The sequence below is a fragment of the Xyrauchen texanus genome, chromosome 27, assembly GCF_025860055.1.
Source record: "Xyrauchen texanus isolate HMW12.3.18 chromosome 27, RBS_HiC_50CHRs, whole genome shotgun sequence".
In the NCBI taxonomy this organism is placed as follows: Eukaryota; Metazoa; Chordata; class Actinopteri; order Cypriniformes; family Catostomidae; genus Xyrauchen; species Xyrauchen texanus.
Genome location: NC_068302.1, coordinates 24,755,360 through 24,775,327, shown reverse-complemented (window position 1 = coordinate 24,775,327; position 19,968 = coordinate 24,755,360). Strand labels below are relative to the sequence as shown.

The following is a 19,968-nucleotide window of genomic DNA, read 5'->3' as shown; positions in this document are numbered from 1 at the left end:
AAGCAGATCGTTTTAGTAGGCAAAAAAACTCCAAAAAACAACTTTTGAAAATGTTAATTAAAAAATGAATACAGCACGTGCATGCCATTGAAGAGCAAGACCATCCCTCAATAGTCTCGTTTTCATTCCCGTCAAAAATCAATTGGCCTTACTCTTAATACGGTCTATTGCTATAAACAAAATGTTATGCAAGGGTTTCAAAAATAACGCATTTCACTGGCTGCGCTACTGGATCGAATATCCAAATATCATCGCAAAAATGTAGTTGCTCTTAAATAATAGCCTAAGCGCATTGCAAATATAGTCTATTGGGAACCATTCTTAACTAGCATTCTTACAACCCCTGAAGTGAAATAAATAACATGATAAATAGTTATATAATGTAACGAATTGGATTTTGATTGAATTTAAGACATTGGACAGACTGGATTTTGTTGAACTACGTGTCCCAGAATTCCTCGACCATTGCTTTCTCGCATCGCTGCATTCTATCCTGCGGGCGCATCAACGTGCGTCTGCGCTTTATTTCAAACTTCATCCTAGATTACTGCAATCCACTTCGGGACATTTGCATGTTTCGGATACAGTCTTCGATTCATTTTTTGCTAAGATATTTTTTTAAACTGGCGTTCAAAAACAAACCGCAGAAGATAAAGAGTTTGAAACTTTTTAGTCATTGCATAGTCAACGGTTAACTGGTTTTGGCTCCTTTTGCGCAGTTCCTGCCCATGTAGTTTCAGAGGGTCACGGTCCGATGATTAACCTTAACGTTATCAGAACCGCCGTTTGAATATGTGTTAAAGTATATCTGTTTCCATACCCTGGAAGCATCGTCTGAGAACCTGCCAACGCCTTTTCTTTCTTCGTTATTCTGCGTGCTGTAGGAGAAGATAGCTCCCAACTACAACGTACAGTTTTGAAGGTTATATTATTCCCTTGTCCCCTTTTTTATAAACGTTTTGAAAAAATGGGTTGCACATTAAGTGCTGAAGATAAAGCAGCGACGGAGAGGAGTAAGATGATTGATCGGAACCTGCGAGAGGACGGAGAGAAAGCATCCAGAGAAGTCAAACTACTGCTGCTCGGTATGATACAGTTGACCTTTAACTCACAGATACTGAAAGAGTCGGTGCTTTAATGCAACTAGGCTGTTTTAATTAATGCTGTGTTGCAGATGGAGTGCGCGTATTGGTGTTTTTTCTTTCAAAGAAAAAAATACTTCCAGAACCATTCAACAAAACCTGTAAGATATCCAGTAGACGTCCTGTAGATAGCCTAAATATGTCTGAGCAAGTTATTCAGAATGTTAAGTGGCGTTTGTATTAGAATTTTTGGCTCGGTGTGTTTTCAAAACATGTTTATCAGTCGTAATGCTCCACAGTGTCCCAAAACATTCTTTATTACCTAATTTTAAACCTGGTGAGGCTTGCGTTCTATGATAATCACACCCTCACACTTTAAACACAGCTAAGGAAAGTAGTAAAAAGTAGTAGTGCGATTTTGGCGGTATTCCAGCTGTCAAAAGTGAATGGAGTCACGAATGGAAACGATCATTGCTGTTGTGGAGTATTAGGGGCCGTTCACACCGAACGCGTATTTTGCTTAAAGAAATATATAAAATCTTGACGCATCGCCTCGTGCGCCGGTGTCTCGAGACGAGTTTTTAACAGTTGATCCCGGGTTCCATACTGGTCAAGTACAATCGACAATATTTGAGGCATGTTGATTACCACAACGATTAATTTCGACGTGTCCCTCCTTTTCTTTAAAAAAAATAAATAAATAAAGCTCAATTCTGGGTAGTGAGGCACTCACTAGTATAGCCACAAGACGTAAACAATATGTGTGTTAACATGCTTTTAGTGTGATACAATTGCTTATTATCTTTTTATTTGTAAAGTTAGGCCTATATCCAAAAACTATATCCAAAAACTAACACAGCTCAAATAAAACACAAGTTTTAACAGTAGAATAAATGTAAGTGCTTTAATAAAATGTAAGCTTCACATTTCTGCCTTTAAACCCTCCAAAAATTGGCCCCATTCACTTCAATTGTAGCCTAAGTGCCTCACTGTAACACAGGATTACAATTTTTTTTGTGGTTGTCGTTATTATGCCACAAATGCTGTTGATTGGGCTTAACTTAAATTTAACCCAAAGTATTTCTTTAACTTGATGTGCCATCTAAAAAACGTGGCTCTCCTGCATGCAAAACAGTGTAAAAGCAGTAACACAGATCTATATAATAACCTCATAAATATAATCATTACAGGCAAGTAAAAGATAGAACAGACCTACAACTAACTGACTGTGGTTTGACTCTTTATTTTTTTAACAATATAATTAGACAAGGATACAAATAATGGCTTAATCTTAAGAAATTTAAGCTAAACATTTTCCCTTTTGAAGGATGTTCATGTTTTGTAGCATTTTCCTTGTGGCAGGGAGTTGAAATCTCTGTTCTGCGGAAACTGCTATATTGTTTGTGAGAGGAGTGGTCTAGTATGGAATGATATCTCTGATAGTTGTGTGGGATAGTTCCCTATCGAGAGGTCTCTCCTATTGCGTAAGTAGCTTACGCTATGGGAAAACTCCGTTTCTCGAGAAATATTGAAGTCTTTATGTAAAACGCATTGCAGCTGCACAGCAGAGAGTAATGAGCGAGGCAGCTCGGTCATTGGCTGTGCTGCGGCAACTGCTCGAACCAATGACGGGGCGACTCTGAACTCGCGTTCGCGCGCTCAGAGCCCACCGAAATTAGCATAGCCAGGCTATATAATGGGTACCCCGTCATACGAGTTCTTTAGATTTAATCTCCTTCAGCGAAGACCTCCTCTTCGCTGGATCCTCCGGATTGTTGGAGTCTTTCGCCTGCCGTTGACAAGCCTAAAGCAGGACTGCTAAGAGGACGCCAGCGCCTTCAGCCGCCTTCGAAGGCTTCTGCTACGCCATCCGGCGCGCATCACTATATCCTTTTTACTAAGCTACTTTGCAAGTGTTCGCCTTTGCGACACTTTTTGTATTTAGTAAAAGAGCAAATTCGAGGCGTTGTTCCAAATACCTTCGACCTGCGCCTCGTGCAGAGGCCTTCTTCCTGACAGGGACCATCACATTATCTGCACTCGCTGCCTGGGACCTGACCACGCAGAAGCTGCTTTCACTCGAGGCGGATGCCCCGAATGTGACTCCCTGGGCCTCAATGAGCCGCACGCTCGAACGTGCCTGCTACCACCGTGCTGCCGTCCCCTCTGTTCGAGCCGCGCAAGAAAAAAGCGCCGCTCACGGAGGCCGCCAGAGTACGCGGACTTCAGTGACGTCACGCCGGGCCAGTCCCCGCGTGCTTCACCACCACCCGAGAACTCCCCGCCGCCAGTCCAATTCACGCAGACGGACCGGCACCCCTCCAACAGAGCGGTGGGTTTCATCTCGTTCGGCGCGCCAGGGGACGACGGTGAAAAGGATGACAGCCTTTCCAATTGGCGCTGCATCCGACGACTGGCCGGGCTCAGCCTTCGACCCCGCGCCGTCGACATTAGCGGACACGAGCACGGGCACCAGCACGGTAAGAGAGTTCGCTGAACGCTTCAATGCAGCGAGCAAAACGTGTAAAACATTACCCAGTCCCCTTACAGGCGGCTGGAAATGTCTGTACAGCAGTCAATGGGCCAGTCACAGAACTCGTTCACCTGCAATCAAATGCCGTTTTAACGGCGACACACAGAAATCACAAGAGTAATTTTCTGCCTGTGTCACTAAGGGGTCACGTGTCCACACTAAAGTGCGCACTCCCACATATCAATACTGTCCAATCAGTGCCGAATACTTTCCCAGCTCGAGCTGGACGCCCCATAAATGTAGATCGTGTGCCTATTGCCATGTATGCAGTATGCACCACTACACACAAGCACTGTTCCCACAGTTATAAACACTTCCCCAGTAAAAGCGGGAAATACTATAAATGTAGCGCGCGTGCCTGCTGTCCTGCACGCACCCCTACACACAAACACTGTATGCATGGCCAAAAACTTCAAAAGGCTTTATGAAAGTGGCGCGCGTGCCTACCACAGTAGATGCACCCCCACCCATAAGCGCTGCCCATACAGTTCCAAACAGATCTCTGGCTCACGCCGCGAGCATCACAGATGCGACGCGTGAGCCAAGAAACTCCACGCTAAGAGCGGGAAGCTTTATGGAAGTGGCGCGCGTACCTATTACAATGTACACCCGTAAACACTGTCGTTTCAAACATTTCTCCAGCTCTTGCTGCGAGCATTACGGAGATAGCGCGCGTGCCTGTAATATCACACGCACCACTGCACTCAACAAAGCTGCTCAGCGCGCCCGCGCCTTTTCTGCCTGTGTCACTAAGGGGTCACGTGTCCACACTAAAGTGCACACTCCCGCAGTTACAAACACTGTATGCATGACCAAAAACACCCCGCCGCGAGCGGGAGGCTTTATGTAAGTGGCGCGCGTGCCTACTACAGTATATGCACCCCCACCCATAAGCACTGCCCATACAGTTTCAAACAATTCTCTGGCTCATGTCGCGAGCAGCACAGATGTGACGCGCGAGCCAAGAAACTCCCCGCTAAGAGCGGGAAGCTTTATGAAAGTGGCGCGCGTGCCTATTACAATGTATGCACCCCCACCTGTAAACACTGTCTATACAGTTTCAAACATTTCTCCGGCTGCGAGCATTACGGAGATAGCGCGCGTGCCTGTAATCTCACACGCACCCCTGCACTCGGCACTCAACACAGCTGCTCAGCGCGCGCCCGCGCCTCTGAGAGCTGTAAGCTCAGTGTTAGCACATTTTCTGCCTGTGTTACTAAGGGGTCACGTGTCCACACTAAAGTGCGCATTCCCACAGTTACAAACACTGTATGCATGGCCAAAAACACTCCGCCGCGAGCGGGAGGCTTTATGAAAGTGGCGCGCGTGCCTACTACAGTAGATGCACCCCCACCCATAAGCGCTGCACATACAGTTTCAAACAGTTCTCTGTCTCATGCCGCAAGCATCACAGACGAAAGTGAGGAAAGATGTGTCACATGTTCTACGCACCGAGGTGCTCGAACTGATAGAGAAGGGCGCTATAGAAACTGTTCCTCCCTCTATGAGCGAGGCGGGTTTTTACAGCCGCTATTTTCTCGTCCCGAAAAAGGACGGTGGCCTCCGCCCCATCCTAGATCTCAGACATCTGAACAAAGCTTTTATGATTCGCTCGTTCAGAATGTTAACAACCAAACATATCCTCGCGCAAGTTCGCCCCTGGGGTTGGTTTTTATCAGTGGATTTGAAAGACGCTTACTTTCACATTCCGATAGCGCCTCATCACAGGCCTTTTCTGAGATTCGCTTTCGAGGGACAGTCATACCAGTACACAGTACTACCATTCGGCCTATCATTGGCCCCCCGTACATTCACGAAATGTATGGACGCGGCACTTTCCCCCCTGAGACAGCGGGGAGTGCGAATACTGAATTACCTCGACGATTGGCTAATCATAGCACAATCAGAGGGTCAGTTAACGACGCACAGATCTTGGATTGTCAGCCATCTAGAATGCCTGGGTCTGAGAATCAATTTTGCAAAGAGCGTGCTATCCCCCAGCCAGAATATCTCTTCTGGGAATAGTGCTAGACTCAGTGCAGATGACAGCGCCTCTCATCAGAGCGCGCTCTCTATTCGACGCCTTGCAACATCATTCAGAAAGGGCGCGCGCGCCCCTGTCAAACGATTTCAAAGAATGCTCGGTCTCATGGCCTCGGCATCAGCTGTACTCCAGCTAGGATTGTTGCACATGCGTCCTCTCCAGCGCTGGCTCAAGAGCCGTGTCCCCACTCACGCGTGGCGCTCGGGCCACTTTTTGATCAGAGCGAATCGCGGCTGTATAAAAGCCCTGACGCCCTGGAAAGCCATCAACTGGTATCAAACCGGCGTGAGTCTGGGCGTGAACACGCAGAGAAAAATGATCACGACAGATGCCTCCAAAATAGGATGGGGGGCCCTTTACGAGGGCAGGCCTGTCTCCGGCTTTTGGTCAAACCCGGAAAAGCGCCTACATATAAACTGTCTGGAAATGAAGGCGGTCGCCTTGGCTCTCAGAGCCCTGCTTCCGTACCTGAAAAACGAACACGTCCTGGTCCGAACGGACAACATGACGGTAGTTTCAGTATATAAATCGCCAGGGTGGACTTAGGTTGAGCTCCCTGCACTCTATGGAGGGCCCTCCATGCATGGCCCCTCAACGGGTTCCCGAGAACCTCCCCAGTGGAGTTTTGAGAACCATCACTGAGGCGCGAGCACCCTCTACGAGGCGCTTATATGCCCAAAAGTGGAAAGTGTTCAGTGACTGGTGTGATACCAAGAGCTTGAACCCCAAATCGTGTGAGATACCAAGAGTACTCGCCTTTTGCAAGAGCTGCTGGAGGCGGGTCGCACACCCTCCACGCTCAAAGTCTATGTGGCTGCCATAGCGGCGTCGCACAATCCTGATAAAGGACATTCATTAGGGAAAACGATCTAATCATTCGTTTCCTAAGAGGCGCTAGGAGGATGAACCCTCCTCGCCCCCCCTCGGTGCCGATCTGGGACCTGGCCACGGTCCTGGACGCACTCAAGAGTGCCCCGTTAGAACCTCTCCGAACCGTGCACCTTAAACAGCAAAACTGCGCTCTTGCTGGCGCTCGCTTCAGTCAAGAGAGTGGGCGACCTGCACGCGCTGTCGTCAAGCGCTGCTTGCCTGGAATTTGGACCTAACGACTGCAGAGCTGTCCTTAGGCCAAAGCACGGGTATATTCCTAAAGTGCTCTCCACACCCTTCAGAGCACAGGTGATATCTCTGGCAGCACTATCGTCCCCAGCAGACGAAAGCGACGCTAATTTACTCTGCCCCGTCAGGGCGCTCAGAGTATATTTGGAACGTTCTGCCCTGTTCAGACAGACGGAACAATTATTCGTATGCTTTGGCGGCCGCACTAAAGGTCTCGCAGTCTCAAAGCAAAGAATATCGCGCTGGATAGTGGATGCTATAGCGCTAGCTTATGAAGCCAAGGGCCTTCAATGCCCCTTAGGTGTCAGAGCTCACTCTACGAGGAGCATGGCCTCCTCGTGGGCTTGGTCGAGTGGGATACCCATTTAAGATATTTGTGCGGCGGCAGGCTGGGCCTCGCCTTCGACATTTATCAGGTTTTATAACCTACAGGTCCCCTCATTGCATTCCAACATTCTATCAGCCTGACTGTAGAATGGACTGGAGTATGTATATGCTGAGCATTATCTCCTCCCTTATAAGGTCCGTCCCTGACCGACTTAGAGGATTTTTTATGCATATCAGTACATTGAAAAATGCATTCCAACATTCTATCAGCCTGACTGTAGAATGGACTGGAGTATGTATATGCTGAGCATTATCTCCTCCCTTATAAGGTCCGTCTCTGACCGACTTAGAGGATTTTTTATGCATATCAATACATTGAAAAATGCATTCCAGCATTCTATCAGCCTGACTGTAGAATGGACTGGAGTATGTATATGCTGAGCATTATCTCCTCCCTTATAAGGTCCGTCTCTGACTGACTCAGAGGATTTTTTATGCATGCCAGTACATAGAAAAATGCATTCCTACATTCTATCAGCCTGACTGTAGAATGGACTGGAGTATGTATATGCTGAGCATTATCTCCTCCCTTACAAGGTCCGTCTCTGACTGACTTAAAGGATTTTTTATGCATATCAGCACATAGAAAACTCAGTACATAAGATATGTGCTTGTGTATGTACTATGAGCGCCCCACCATGGACCACCTTGGAAGGGTGCTCTATACTATCCCATTATGTAGCTCGCCGTTGGCCGGCTCGTGGAATAATCACTTTGCTTTAAGGCTCAGGCATCTGCCTCTGGCTTTATAGAGCGAAGTCAGCACGCACAGCGTTTTACATGGTGTTCCCATAGCGTAAGCTACTTACGCAATAGGAGAGACCTCTCGATAGGGAACGACTCGGTTACTAACGTAACCTCGGTTCCCTGAGAGGAGGGAACAAGTATTGCGTAAGCTGCCGTGCTTGTGCTTGGTCAGTTCGCTTCAGTCGATTGAACCTAAAGGAACTCGTATGACGGGGTACCCATTATATAGCCTGGCTATGCTAATTTCGGCGGGCTCTGAGCGCGCGAACGCGTGGCGCGCGCCCATTGGACGCGCGTTCAGAGTCGCCCCGTCATTGGTTCAAGCAGTTGCCGCAGCACAGCCAATGACCGAGCTGCCTCGCTCATTACTGTCTGCTGTGCAGCTGCAATGTGTTTTACATAAAGACTTCAATATTTCTCTAGAAACGGAGGTTTCCCATAGCGTAAGCTACTTACGCAATACTCGTTCCCTCCTCTCAGGGAACCGAGGTTACGTTAGTAACCGAGTCATTTTCCTTTGGACTGTTTTTCTACATGCTGATTCTCTGTCAAAACAAGTCTAGAGTTGTCGTAATAGATTAAACAGTCAAGAGTTACAGTATGTTGGATGTGGAAACAACAATCAGATTGAATGTTCTTTTATGCCTCTAATCTTGAAATCTTGTCATATTCCCCACTGTGATGTTTTAATTTTTTAAGGCTTAGTCTTACAAAGGCAGGTAAGCCATTGGCAAATGTAGACAATATCCAAGACATGGCATTCATTTCAGTAGATCAGCATTTAAAATGCCATTGCATAAGTATTTATGTGCGTAAATCCTCTTTTCTTTTCTTTAAAGTTATGGACGCCTTCCCCCTTTGGCATTTTAACAGTGTTCTGTGGCATGTTAGTAGGCTTGGCTTTTTACTTTGAATGCCGAAACCCACCGTATGCTGGAAGTGGGGCAAGCATTTAAATGAGCCGAATAGTACATGCTCCATTAAACACAGAATAAAGCCCACAAATAAAACCCTCTCTGAAAAAACTGTCCAAGGATGTCGTGTTCTGAGGTTACAGCTGGCTTAAGACCAACATCTCTGTGGCATGAGTGATCACACTGAGATAGTAAACTAGAGAGGCCTCCAACTGTTGCGTTTTCCTGTTTTAATAATGCTGGCAAGTTTAGATAACATGGCTTCATCCCTGTAGGCAAAAGGATTGCAAGAGTCTATCAAAGTTGGTCACGACTGTAATTGCAATTAGCATTTCACATTGAAGTCTGAGCTTAATCACATTGTGGGGAATCACTTGTGGCTTTCCCTTGTGTGCTCTGTGGCTTTCCTGACATCAGCAGAATCGGGGGCATTAGGTTAATGTGACTGTGCTGTTACTGCTGGCTGAACTGGAATTCAAGTGGCCTGTTATGTTTAGATCATCAGAGAGATTGAAGATATTCTTTTTCTTTATTTTGCCTTTATGTAAGCAGCATTCAAATAAATTAGGTAATAGTGCTTGAATAACCAGAGAAATTTTGTGTTTTAAGATCATACATTTTTGAACATGCAAAGGGCAAAAAGAGTTCCTCATTTATTAATTATTTTGTAAACTATAAGAAATCATCCAGAGCTGACACAATAATCATATGATAATTGAGAAATGTGTAAGAATAACAGGAAACATGTCATGCTGTTGAAATGTTTTGAAGCAACGTGTGATAACATGCTAAGCTGTTAATAATACTTGATTTGCTAGTAAATATATTTAAATGATCATTCAACTAGTTTCATATAGAGTATGTGCTCTATAATTTCACTGGTTAAATGAATAGAACACTCAAAAATGAAAATTCTGTGGAAAACAAAGGGAACATTTTTGAAGTATCTTCACTCAGCTCTTGTACAAACAACAGTTCATTGTGACCATGTCTGTCAAGCTCCAAAAAGGACAAAAGAAACACTATAAATAAATACAATAAAAGTGGTCCATATGACTAGTTTCAATACGATAGTGTTGTGTGAGGAACAGAGCAAAATTAAAGTTGTAATAAATGAAAATCTTTCCCTTCGCTGCAGCTCTTAAATGTTGTTCTCCATTCTGCATATTCAAATTGCCATATCACATTTGGTTACGGGACATGTGAGAATCAATGTTGTTTCATTACAGACATTGAACCTGGTGCATCACATCCAAAGGTGCTATTTTTTTATTAGATGTGGAAGTAATTTCAGAGCTTCTGCAGAAGTGAAGATTATCAGTAAATAATAAAAATGTCTCTCTTTTCCTTACACAAAGCTATATGGCTTTAGAAGTTGTATTTTTATTTTTTGCTTTTTATGAACTTGACAGTAGGGCTGGGCGATATTTTGAATATTCATCACTATATAATCGTGATGATCATGCTGATGATATAAAATTAAGCAATATTGTGTATATCACAATTATTTTAATATGCTTTTAATTTGTCCATTATGTTTAAAAAAAAAAAGGCACATCAGTAGGTTAACTTCACGATCCTTCAGGGCTGCACAATTAATCAAAGTAACATCAAAATGGCGAATTGGTTATATGTGATTTTTTTTTAAATCACAGATCAGCGGTGACGCACTGATCTATGCACACACAGGTTTTTTGGGCTCGTGTTTTTAGCATTTGAATTGTGAAATCAAAGCACTTCAGGTTTAAGCATTAGGAACAGCTACAAGTTATTATACAAATCTACACACTGTACAGGATAGTAGAAAAGGAGGAGATGACTGCATTTCACCAGATATGGAAATTGTAAACATTATAAACATGTCGATGTCGAATACACGCAGCACTTTCAGTATCAAAATAAAAGCCCTAAGTAAAGGTGAAGTAAATGGGACAGAATTATACAACTTCTGTATAACACAAATATAATCTTCAAAATAATAATAATTCAATATTATATTATTTATAGTAAAACTTGACTGGATCCTACAGTAATAATATTTGCAATATTCAAATAGGTTCCAAAAATGTAATTAGTAAAATAGTTTGCACACTTTGTTCATTCACAAAAATGTTTTAGTTCAAATATATAAAAAGGTTAATAAAGCTACCACTGAGCACGTTTACATGCACGTTCTTACACCGATTATGCTTAATAAGCAAACAACGCGTGCAATCATGTAAACGCAATAAACCTAAACCGCATTCTTTTATCGGCGTAAAGGCCATAAATGGTTTATGAATAACCCGATCGACGCTGGTAGATTTTTGCCCATTATGCCGGTTTCACGTGCCATGTAAACACCTTACCCAGTGTTCTTACTGGCTCATCCAATGTGCACACGTGTTTAAAAAAGTAGAGAATAACGCGATAATTACAAATGTCGTGTAAGCGAAGATTTCTTGCTTTGTCATATTTTTTAAATAAGATGATTTTAGAGTAATCAGCTAATTGGTGTGCATGTAATCGGGCTCAATGTGTATGGAATAAAAATATAAAAGTGCATATCAATGAAAATTATAAAACCTCCATCTCCCTTTTGTTTATTTAGTGAAAAACTGTGGGAAAATTCCTTCATTATTTTTAAATAGATTTTTATTTTATGCCTTTAAAACATTGAATCTACTTGCAACAATGGCTGTTTGGATGAAACTATGGTTCCTCTGATTAAAAAATACTAATAAATACAAAAAAAAAATACTAAATACTAAAAAGCTAATACATTATTATCAAGATAAATATCAAATATCGTCAATAGGCTGAAAAATATTGACATCATTTTTGAAGCCATTTTGCCCAACCCTTCTTGACAGATGTGTTCACCATGATCTGTCAATAAAAGGAAAGATCTACATTAAGATTATTTAAAAAATTTTCTTTTGTGTTCCAGCAATAACGTACATGTCCACACAAATATGTTTTAGTTTGAGAACACATTGATTTAGCTACTTTTATATATAGCCTCTCATCCACATTGGAATGCCGTTTTCTTCCACCTAAATTGGAATCTTTCTGAAATTCTCTCCAAAAGCACACTTTTGAAAACAATGACATTAGGAAACTAAAATAATATTGGCATATGGGGAGGAACAAATAGAGGATGAGTAAATATGACAGAATTTTTAGTTTCGTGTGAATTATTTCTTTAACGACTTTGCTGCTTGTTAACTGACGGAGGACTTCTTATTTGCAAAATTAGCTCTTGTTGATAATCAAACAAGATGATATTGCTCAGTATGGGGTTTGGGCTCTGTCTGCTCATTGCTATGTGTAAACCTGCACTGTTGAAAAAGAGCTAAAGGAAAAAGAGATAAATCATAAAGCATGGCTCTGCTAAGCTGGCCTTGATCATAATGGTGATCTTAACCACAATGCACATGCTACAGCAGCTAGCTGTGTAATTACAGTGGGAGAAAGCTATTCACATGCCCATTCATAGCGTTCACAGATGTATTGTGTATATATGGAGATTAATGTACCGTGGTGTCTCTGCTCAGCCTTGTTGTGAGACCTGTCTGCTTGGAAAGCATCCAGGCCGTTGTGTGGCTCTCACTCCAGTAGCTGTAAATGCATAACCAGGCTGGGAGACCTGCTAAAACCAGCAAACCAGCTTAGGTTTTTTTTTTTTCAGTAGGTTTGTGTTCCTTTTCCCTTAGTCATCGATAACCCATTGACCTTTTACTTGTGCCAAGGCCTCATCAGATGTGGTAGAAAGTTTTGGCTCAGCTGCAGCATGCCTTTGGTTCAAGACTCTCTCCGTATACATTTTCCACATGATTCTCTAGCCCCCAAGACCCACAGTTATTTCCTCACACTGCCATAAATTTGTGCTAATAGGGCAGCAAGCCACATATCAGAAGCAGACACTATTGACCTAAGCCTAAATGCATCCTGCAGCAGATATGATGTACATTTGTAGGGGACACACTTATAATAATGTACTGCGAGAACATGATGGCTAACGCTTTCCAACCCATTGCGGTGGCTGGCCAGGACCATCCGACTCGGCTACACTATTCAGTTCGCCAGGTGCTCGCCCCAGTTCAGCGGCGTCCGCTTCACTTTGTTGCAGGGTGAGAATGCCGCCAACCTGCGTGCGGAATTCGCACCCCTTCTTCACAAGGGCGCAATAGAGCCTGTCCCCTCAGCCGAGATGGGGAAAGGGTTCTACAGCCCTCACTTCATCGTTACAAAGAATGGCGGTGGGTTGCGGCCAATCTTAGACCTGCGAGTTCTGAACCAGGCTTTACACAGACTCCCGTTCAGAAACACATTTTGACGTGCGTCCGGCCGTCAAGATTGATTCACGCTGGTAGACCTGAAGGACGCGTAGTTACACGTCTCGGTTCTACCTCGACACAGACCCTTCCTATGGTTTTCTTTCGACGGCCAGATGTATCAGTACAAGGTACTCCCTTCGGCCTGTCCTTGTCCCCTCGCGTCTTCACAAAAGTCACTGAGGCAGCTCTTGCCCCGTTAAGGGAAGTGGGCGTCCGCATACTCAACTACCACGTTGACTGGCTGATTCTAGCACACGAGAGAGTTGCTGTGCGAGCACAATGCCACAGCAGACATGCTGTCATGGCATATAATGCTCAGTGCATAGTGGAGACTCCAACCTCTCCGAACAGACACACTGGCACACAGCTGGGCCCGGGGGCTGCGCAAATACGCACTGCTCCCCCCCAGTGAGCCTTCTTGCACAGACCCTGTGCAAAGTCAGTGAGGATGAGGAACAAGTCACCCTCATGGCCCCATACTGGCCCACCCAGACTTGGTTCTCGGACCTCACGCTTCTCGCGACAGCACCTCCCTGGCAGATTCCCCTGAGGAAGGACCTTCTTTATAACGGATGGGGCACAGTCTGGCACCGACGCCCAGACCTCTGGAACCTCCATGTCTGGCCATTGGATGGGCACGGTACATCTAAGTGGCCTACCACCAGCAGTTGTAGACATGGTTAATAAGTCATTTGACTTGGTTATAAAAAGCTCACCTATCACCTTTGGCTGGGGGAACCAACATCAAACAAACCTTTCATCTACAGGGCATTTAATCTCACCATATGGCAAGCGTGTCCTGAAACAAATGACTTGTTCTCCAGCTCATGCTGGGCTTGTGAAATAGGAGGTTGAGGTCTAATGTCGACCTTATCCTGAGCATGTGATGAAACTTCATTTATCGATTTGCCAAATCATGGTCATTACCAACGTTCTGTGTTGTTTGTTGTCTTTTAGGTGCTGGGGAATCAGGGAAGAGCACAATAGTCAAGCAAATGAAGTGAGTGGTTTTCATTTTTCATGATATGATGACAGAATGTGACTGGCAGCTATTAATTGACGTTGTTAATTTAATTTCTTCATGAGTAGGTGATTTGTTTTACTTTAGGATCATTCACGAGGATGGCTATTCAGATGAAGAGTGCAAGCAGTATAAAGTTGTGGTTTACAGCAACACTATCCAATCCATCATTGCTATCATCAGGGCCATGGGCCGCTTAAAGATCGACTTTGAAGATCATGCAAGAGCAGTAAGATTTAATTAAAAGAACAGTTCCCTCAAAAATGAAAATTCTTTTATCACATACCCTCATGTCATTCCAAACCTGTATGCCGTTATTTTTCCATGAATAGCAAAAGTAGGTTTTTGAAGAATCTTGCAATACAAAGACTCCGGAGCTCCAGTAAAGCATCATAAAAGTAGTCCATTCGACTTGTTCGCTATATATGTATATAGCGTTTTGTAAGAGATAATCTACAGTCAGCCAGTCATTATTGCAATATAAACCACAACAGGTTGTCAGAACCCCAAACAAATTTAAATTTAAATTTAAAATGATGTTACTGTATGAGAAAAAGTGTCCCCTGAAACAGCTGAGTTCTGTTGATTTTTATATTGCAAAAAATACTGTCTGACTGCTTATTAATTCACTAATAAATAAATAAATGGATATGAAATATTGATTTGAGTTGAAAAGATCTCAGAGTGATACAAGAAGCAGGAAAGATGAATCTACCCAGATAACCGGTGAAAATGATTCACATTTTTTATTTTTTTTTATAATTATTTATAAACCAGTCAGAATCGAGTATTCCAGAGAGCCGAGTATTAACCACTGATAATTTTCCCCTCAACTGTAGTTCTGAAATAGTCTACACAGGTGGTATGGACTACAAAAATGGCATAATCACACCAGAATTTACATAATTAATGACAAATTTGCGCCAAGCAATATTACCTGTATATAATTTAATAAATTTCAGTTTGCTCCTCACACAAAGCAGTTAACATTTAAAAACATTTGGAATGACATGAGGATGATCAATTATTTTGTAAATGCAGATTACACAGAATTATGTTAATTACCTCTCTAAGACTGCACATTGCTGGTATTAGAACACAGAGAATGTCAAAAATTCCCCCTCTGGAAAACCCAAACTTACTTTAAGTTCTATGGAGAAAAAAAAATACGTTTCAGATAACAAACTCAAATCTTTAAACAGCCTTTCCTGGACTAAAGTATTTCCAATTAGTTATGAACTCATAGCCCAATGAAAATAAATAATTTCTCCTTTACCACCGTAATTGGCCAACATCTCTACCCTAATTGAACCAATAATGTTCTCATTGTGACCAGTATGTATTACGAATCAATAGTAGGCCTGTACATCCTGTACAGGAGCTCAAAATGAAGTAATTGAACAGTGTGGATCAGCTTCATGTTTAGAGACTTTAAACCTGTTTCCTGCACTGCTATTCAAAGATGGCACTGAGCTGCTGAACCAACAGCACTACAAAAAAATAAATATATATTATAAATTTGTTATACCCAAGTTTGCAGACTGAACTAAATCTAATGAGTGGTACCACAAAATAATACAAAGACTACAAATGGACAACACATCTTTGTATTGCATTGTCATTGCAGGTTGCACACAAAATCAAACATATAGTGCAAACAAATATCTCATTGCAGAATTTACAGATTATTCTTTTGATGCTTTTCTGTCATCAGGACGATGCTCGTCAGCTCTTTGTGCTTGCCGGCACTGCAGAGGAAGGGGTCATGACCCCTGAGCTCTCTGGGGTCATCTGCCGTTTATGGAAGGATGAAGGAGTGCAGACATGTTTCGCCAGATCACGAGAATATCAGCTCAATGACTCTTCGTCATAGTAAGAGCAATTCTATCAGGAAGACTCGCAGACTTGAGTGAAAATGAAGATGACATTTATTTGATGAATATAAAACAGAAAAGTAATGTCTCTTTGGCATATGCCCCATCTGGTGGTCCGAAGTTGTAGTACTTGAAACCGTGATATCCTGCCGGAGATAGGAGGCAGGGGCGAGGAGCCTACCCCCACGCAGGACGGGACTCAACTGGTAGTGGTGGGGTGGTGGAGTTTGCCGCGTTAGCACACTGAAACAGCAATGTGATTGTGAGCAGACTTATAAAGCAATGGCTTACATGTGATTGGCTGGGAATTACCCAGCTAATGGTGCGATGATGTACAGCTGCTAGTCTTCCCGCTAGAACTGCACTGCGCTTACTCGCAGGAGGAAGACTCGCAGACTTGAATGAAATTGAAGATTACATTTATTTGATGAATATAAAACAGAAAAGTAATGTCTCTTTGGCATAGGCCCCGTCTAGCGGTCTGAAGTTGTAGTACTCAGAACCGTCATATCCAGCCGGAGATAGGAGGCAGGGGCGAGGAGCCTACCCCCAAAAGATAGAGAATGTAGAATACCCCCAAAAGAGATGGTCCGATCGGGTACGAGCCAGGACTTTTGTTCATTCTGGAGAAGAGGCGAGAGAAAAGAGATGTGAACACCTAGATATGAAATGGGCAATATCTCTGGAATGGTTGTGCATTACCTCTGCAATAGAAAAAGCCATGTGTGGCAGGTGCGGAGGGTGGGGCCGGGTCGTGATTATACACACCCAGTTCCTTATCAGGCTAATTAAGCCTCCGAGAGGGATAAAGGCAGATGGCAGACTGTGGTGCGGAGAGAGAGATCGTTAACGGACATGTCCGTCATGTGTGTGTTTGTGTCGTTTGTTCAAATTAATTATTAAAATATTATTTATATTATCAAGCTGGTTCTCGCCTCCTCCTTCCCATTGAACCCCTTTACACCATGCAATAGGGAAAGCAGAGTTTTTTTTTCACGCCTTTTTACCTTGCTCTTGATTTTGCCCTTGTGCGTTCTCTTTTTCTCCTCGAGTTTGATTTTGTCCTTGTGCGTTAAGGGCCCCTGGTTGTGTAGAATCTTTGCCAAAGACGAGCAACGTGTTATGCAGCCCTACGTTTGGCCGGCGTTGCTGTGTATTGTCTTTGTTGAAAGATAAACAACATTTGATTATGAAAACTCTCCGACGTGGGAAAAGTTGTTTGAGGTATCTTTGCTGAAAGGTGAACAACATGCATAAAGCCATACGATTATGGCGACGTTGCGTGCAATCCCTTTGTTGAAAGAAAACAACATTTGATATGAAAACCCTCCGATGAGGGAAAAGTTGTTTGATGGTTATCTTTGCCGAAAGGTGAACAACGTGCGTAGAGCCAGATAATGGCGATGTTGCATGCAATACCCTTCGTAGAAAGATATTCCATGAGGCTCAAGCCCTTGAGCGAGGGCGGCCATTGTTTAATGTTTATCTTTGCCTAGGTGAACAGTATACATAAAGCCATACGATAATGGCGATGTTGTCGTGCAATACCTTGTTGAAAGATATCCCGTTATAGTGCGAACTATCCAGCGAAGGTGGCTGGTTTGTGCAATACCTATGCAAAGAAACCATGCTTGAGATTATGGAAGCCCTGGCAAGGGGGGTAGACATAGTTATGCGCTATCCTTGCGAACAGTGGGCGTGCTTGAATTGAATCGGATGTGCTGGGAGAGAGCCACCAACCACCACCAGATATGCATTAGAACTTATGGCTGCTGGAGAGTTGAGCTTGTTTGATGATTTGGGTTAGGTTGACTATTTCAGGTACGATTGGGGAGACCAGCGGCCGAGCATCTTCATTGTGGATTCCAGTATACCTCGAAGGGTGCCGATAGAAGCTGGTCTGTGGAACTCCTGCAAAACTAGGGAGGGAGTCAGAGATTACGTTGAAAAACCCAGGAATGTGTCTGGTTGGGATAATGAAGTTGCAGGAAATGCTCTGCCATGTCAGACGTCTCATAAGGGACATGATGGTTCGAGGAGGACCAGCCTTTATTGATTATAGTGAGGACTGCGGAATTGTCGCATAACTACGATGCGTTTGCGTGTCTGGAGGGAACCCATATGATGCTGGCCGTGACGATGGGTGTGGAATAATAAAGGCCTCTTTTAAATTTCTCTTGTTGATGTAGCTTGCTGTGTCATCACAAAATGCAGTTGCAGCTGTTCTAGGAATGTATTTCCCATTTCTGTACTCAAACATATATGTTACCCCATATAGGATAAAGAACTATTTCATTGGAGGGTATAGTGGAATGTTGTTTTGCTGGACCATATGATGAAGTGCTGTACGAATAAACGTGGAAGGATTTGATAGCTTGGGTCTCTGTGTAATTTCTTTCTTTCCTCAGCTGAGCCGCAACGAGACTGGGATTGCAGATCAAGAAAAATTTATTAAATACATAAAATTACGAAATTATCTAACAAGGGGATTCATTTCGAAGAGAGCGGATGGAGTGTAGGAAGCTATATTGAAAAAAGTATCATTCTGGCCATTTCCCTGTGAAGCATGATCCTAGATAGTAACCCCTGAATCCTATGGAGGGATCCGTAAATAGGGACATGTCATCCGAAGAATCGCGGCAGCCATCATTGATTGATAGTTGGAGAGGTTGTCTACGGAATGAGCTAGTGTGAGGAGGCGGGAAATGAAGGAGTGGCCTTGAGGAATGATAAGCATGGCAAAATTGAGGTGGCCTGATAGGGACTGGAGATTGCGTTATGAGACCCAAGCTGACCAGAGAACGACGTGCAAATAGACCTGATCCTGTCGTGTTTCTTTGGGCAGGGAAGCTTGCGTGTTTAGAGAATGGAGCGTGATGCCTAGAAATTCGAGAGACGTGGCCCGTTGTTTTTTAATTTAAAAAATGTTTTAATTCTCTTCTTCCTCGAGCTGGAGCAAATGCGGTGAGAAGAATAATGTCTCAGCTTCATAAGGGTTTTGTTGTTGGCTGTAAAAGTGACATAAGAGTCTTCATGTACTCCCGGCATCAGAGCCGCTGAAGACGCAGTGGACAAGTTTTGTTTTTGAAGGAATTGTGCCCCAAAACATACAAAAATGTGTGTCTGTTTGTACAAATAATTTTACACGGGACTGCTTTGTGAATGCATTTCAATATAAATCGGATCTTCAAAAATGTGATTCTCAAGCATGGATCAGTACCAGTGGCGGCTGCTGGTCGCTCATTTTCGGCCTACATTATAAACTTATTTACCCTATTTTTTGCACTAAATCAATCTTAGGTGTTGATCTGCCCTGCTGTTTAATTCTAATTTTTTCCTCGTAAGGAAGACTTTCAAATGGCTTCGCCAAAATCAGGTCGACAATATTAGCACCGTCTGCCATCGTGCGCAGTTTCACCCGTACAACGCTAGCCTAGCCTACTGTATGAATGAATGAATGAACGAACGAACGAACGAACGAACGCTCTAAAACAAAATATATTAAACTTGGTAAAACTGAAACAAGGAATGTGGTGTATAATTGTGTGAAATGTATTATGCAAATTGACTAGCAATTTCGCCAAACAAATATAAAGAAATAGGTTGCAGCAGTTTGTCTTTCGACTACACTTGAGAAATCCGCGATGGGACTGAGCGCGAAATAGCTTCAGTGACTTCTTATAGTACAGATTCGCTGTCAATCAAAAGGAGATGCAGTCTTTCGACAGATCCTCCAATCATCACGCGGAAGCCCGGAGTCCGGGCCAGCCCACTCCTCATTCACCCCCAGAGACGCTGAGTGTCCCGTGGGCGGGACATAATCGCAGCATTTATCCAATGACCGTTTATTTTCGGAGCACTGAAAAAAACTGTTCAGAGCAGCCCCATTGAAGTCAATGGACGCTCGGCTTCAACAGGGAAATGCACT

At 43.4% G+C, this 19,968-nt stretch overlaps 1 protein-coding gene across 1 annotated transcript in view; it reads left to right on the top strand.

Annotated features, from left to right (window-relative positions):
* Positions 1-534: 534 nt before the first annotated feature.
* Positions 535-19,968, top strand: part of gnai3 (guanine nucleotide binding protein (G protein), alpha inhibiting activity polypeptide 3) — a 33,832-nt gene continuing 14,398 nt past the window's right edge. The window contains exons 1-4 of the mRNA XM_052094041.1: positions 535-1,085; positions 14,103-14,145; positions 14,254-14,395; positions 15,881-16,038. Coding sequence (XP_051950001.1) covers positions 968-1,085; positions 14,103-14,145; positions 14,254-14,395; positions 15,881-16,038 — 461 coding nt within the window. The 5' untranslated portion in view covers positions 535-967. The remainder of the gene's footprint in view (positions 1,086-14,102; positions 14,146-14,253; positions 14,396-15,880; positions 16,039-19,968) is intronic.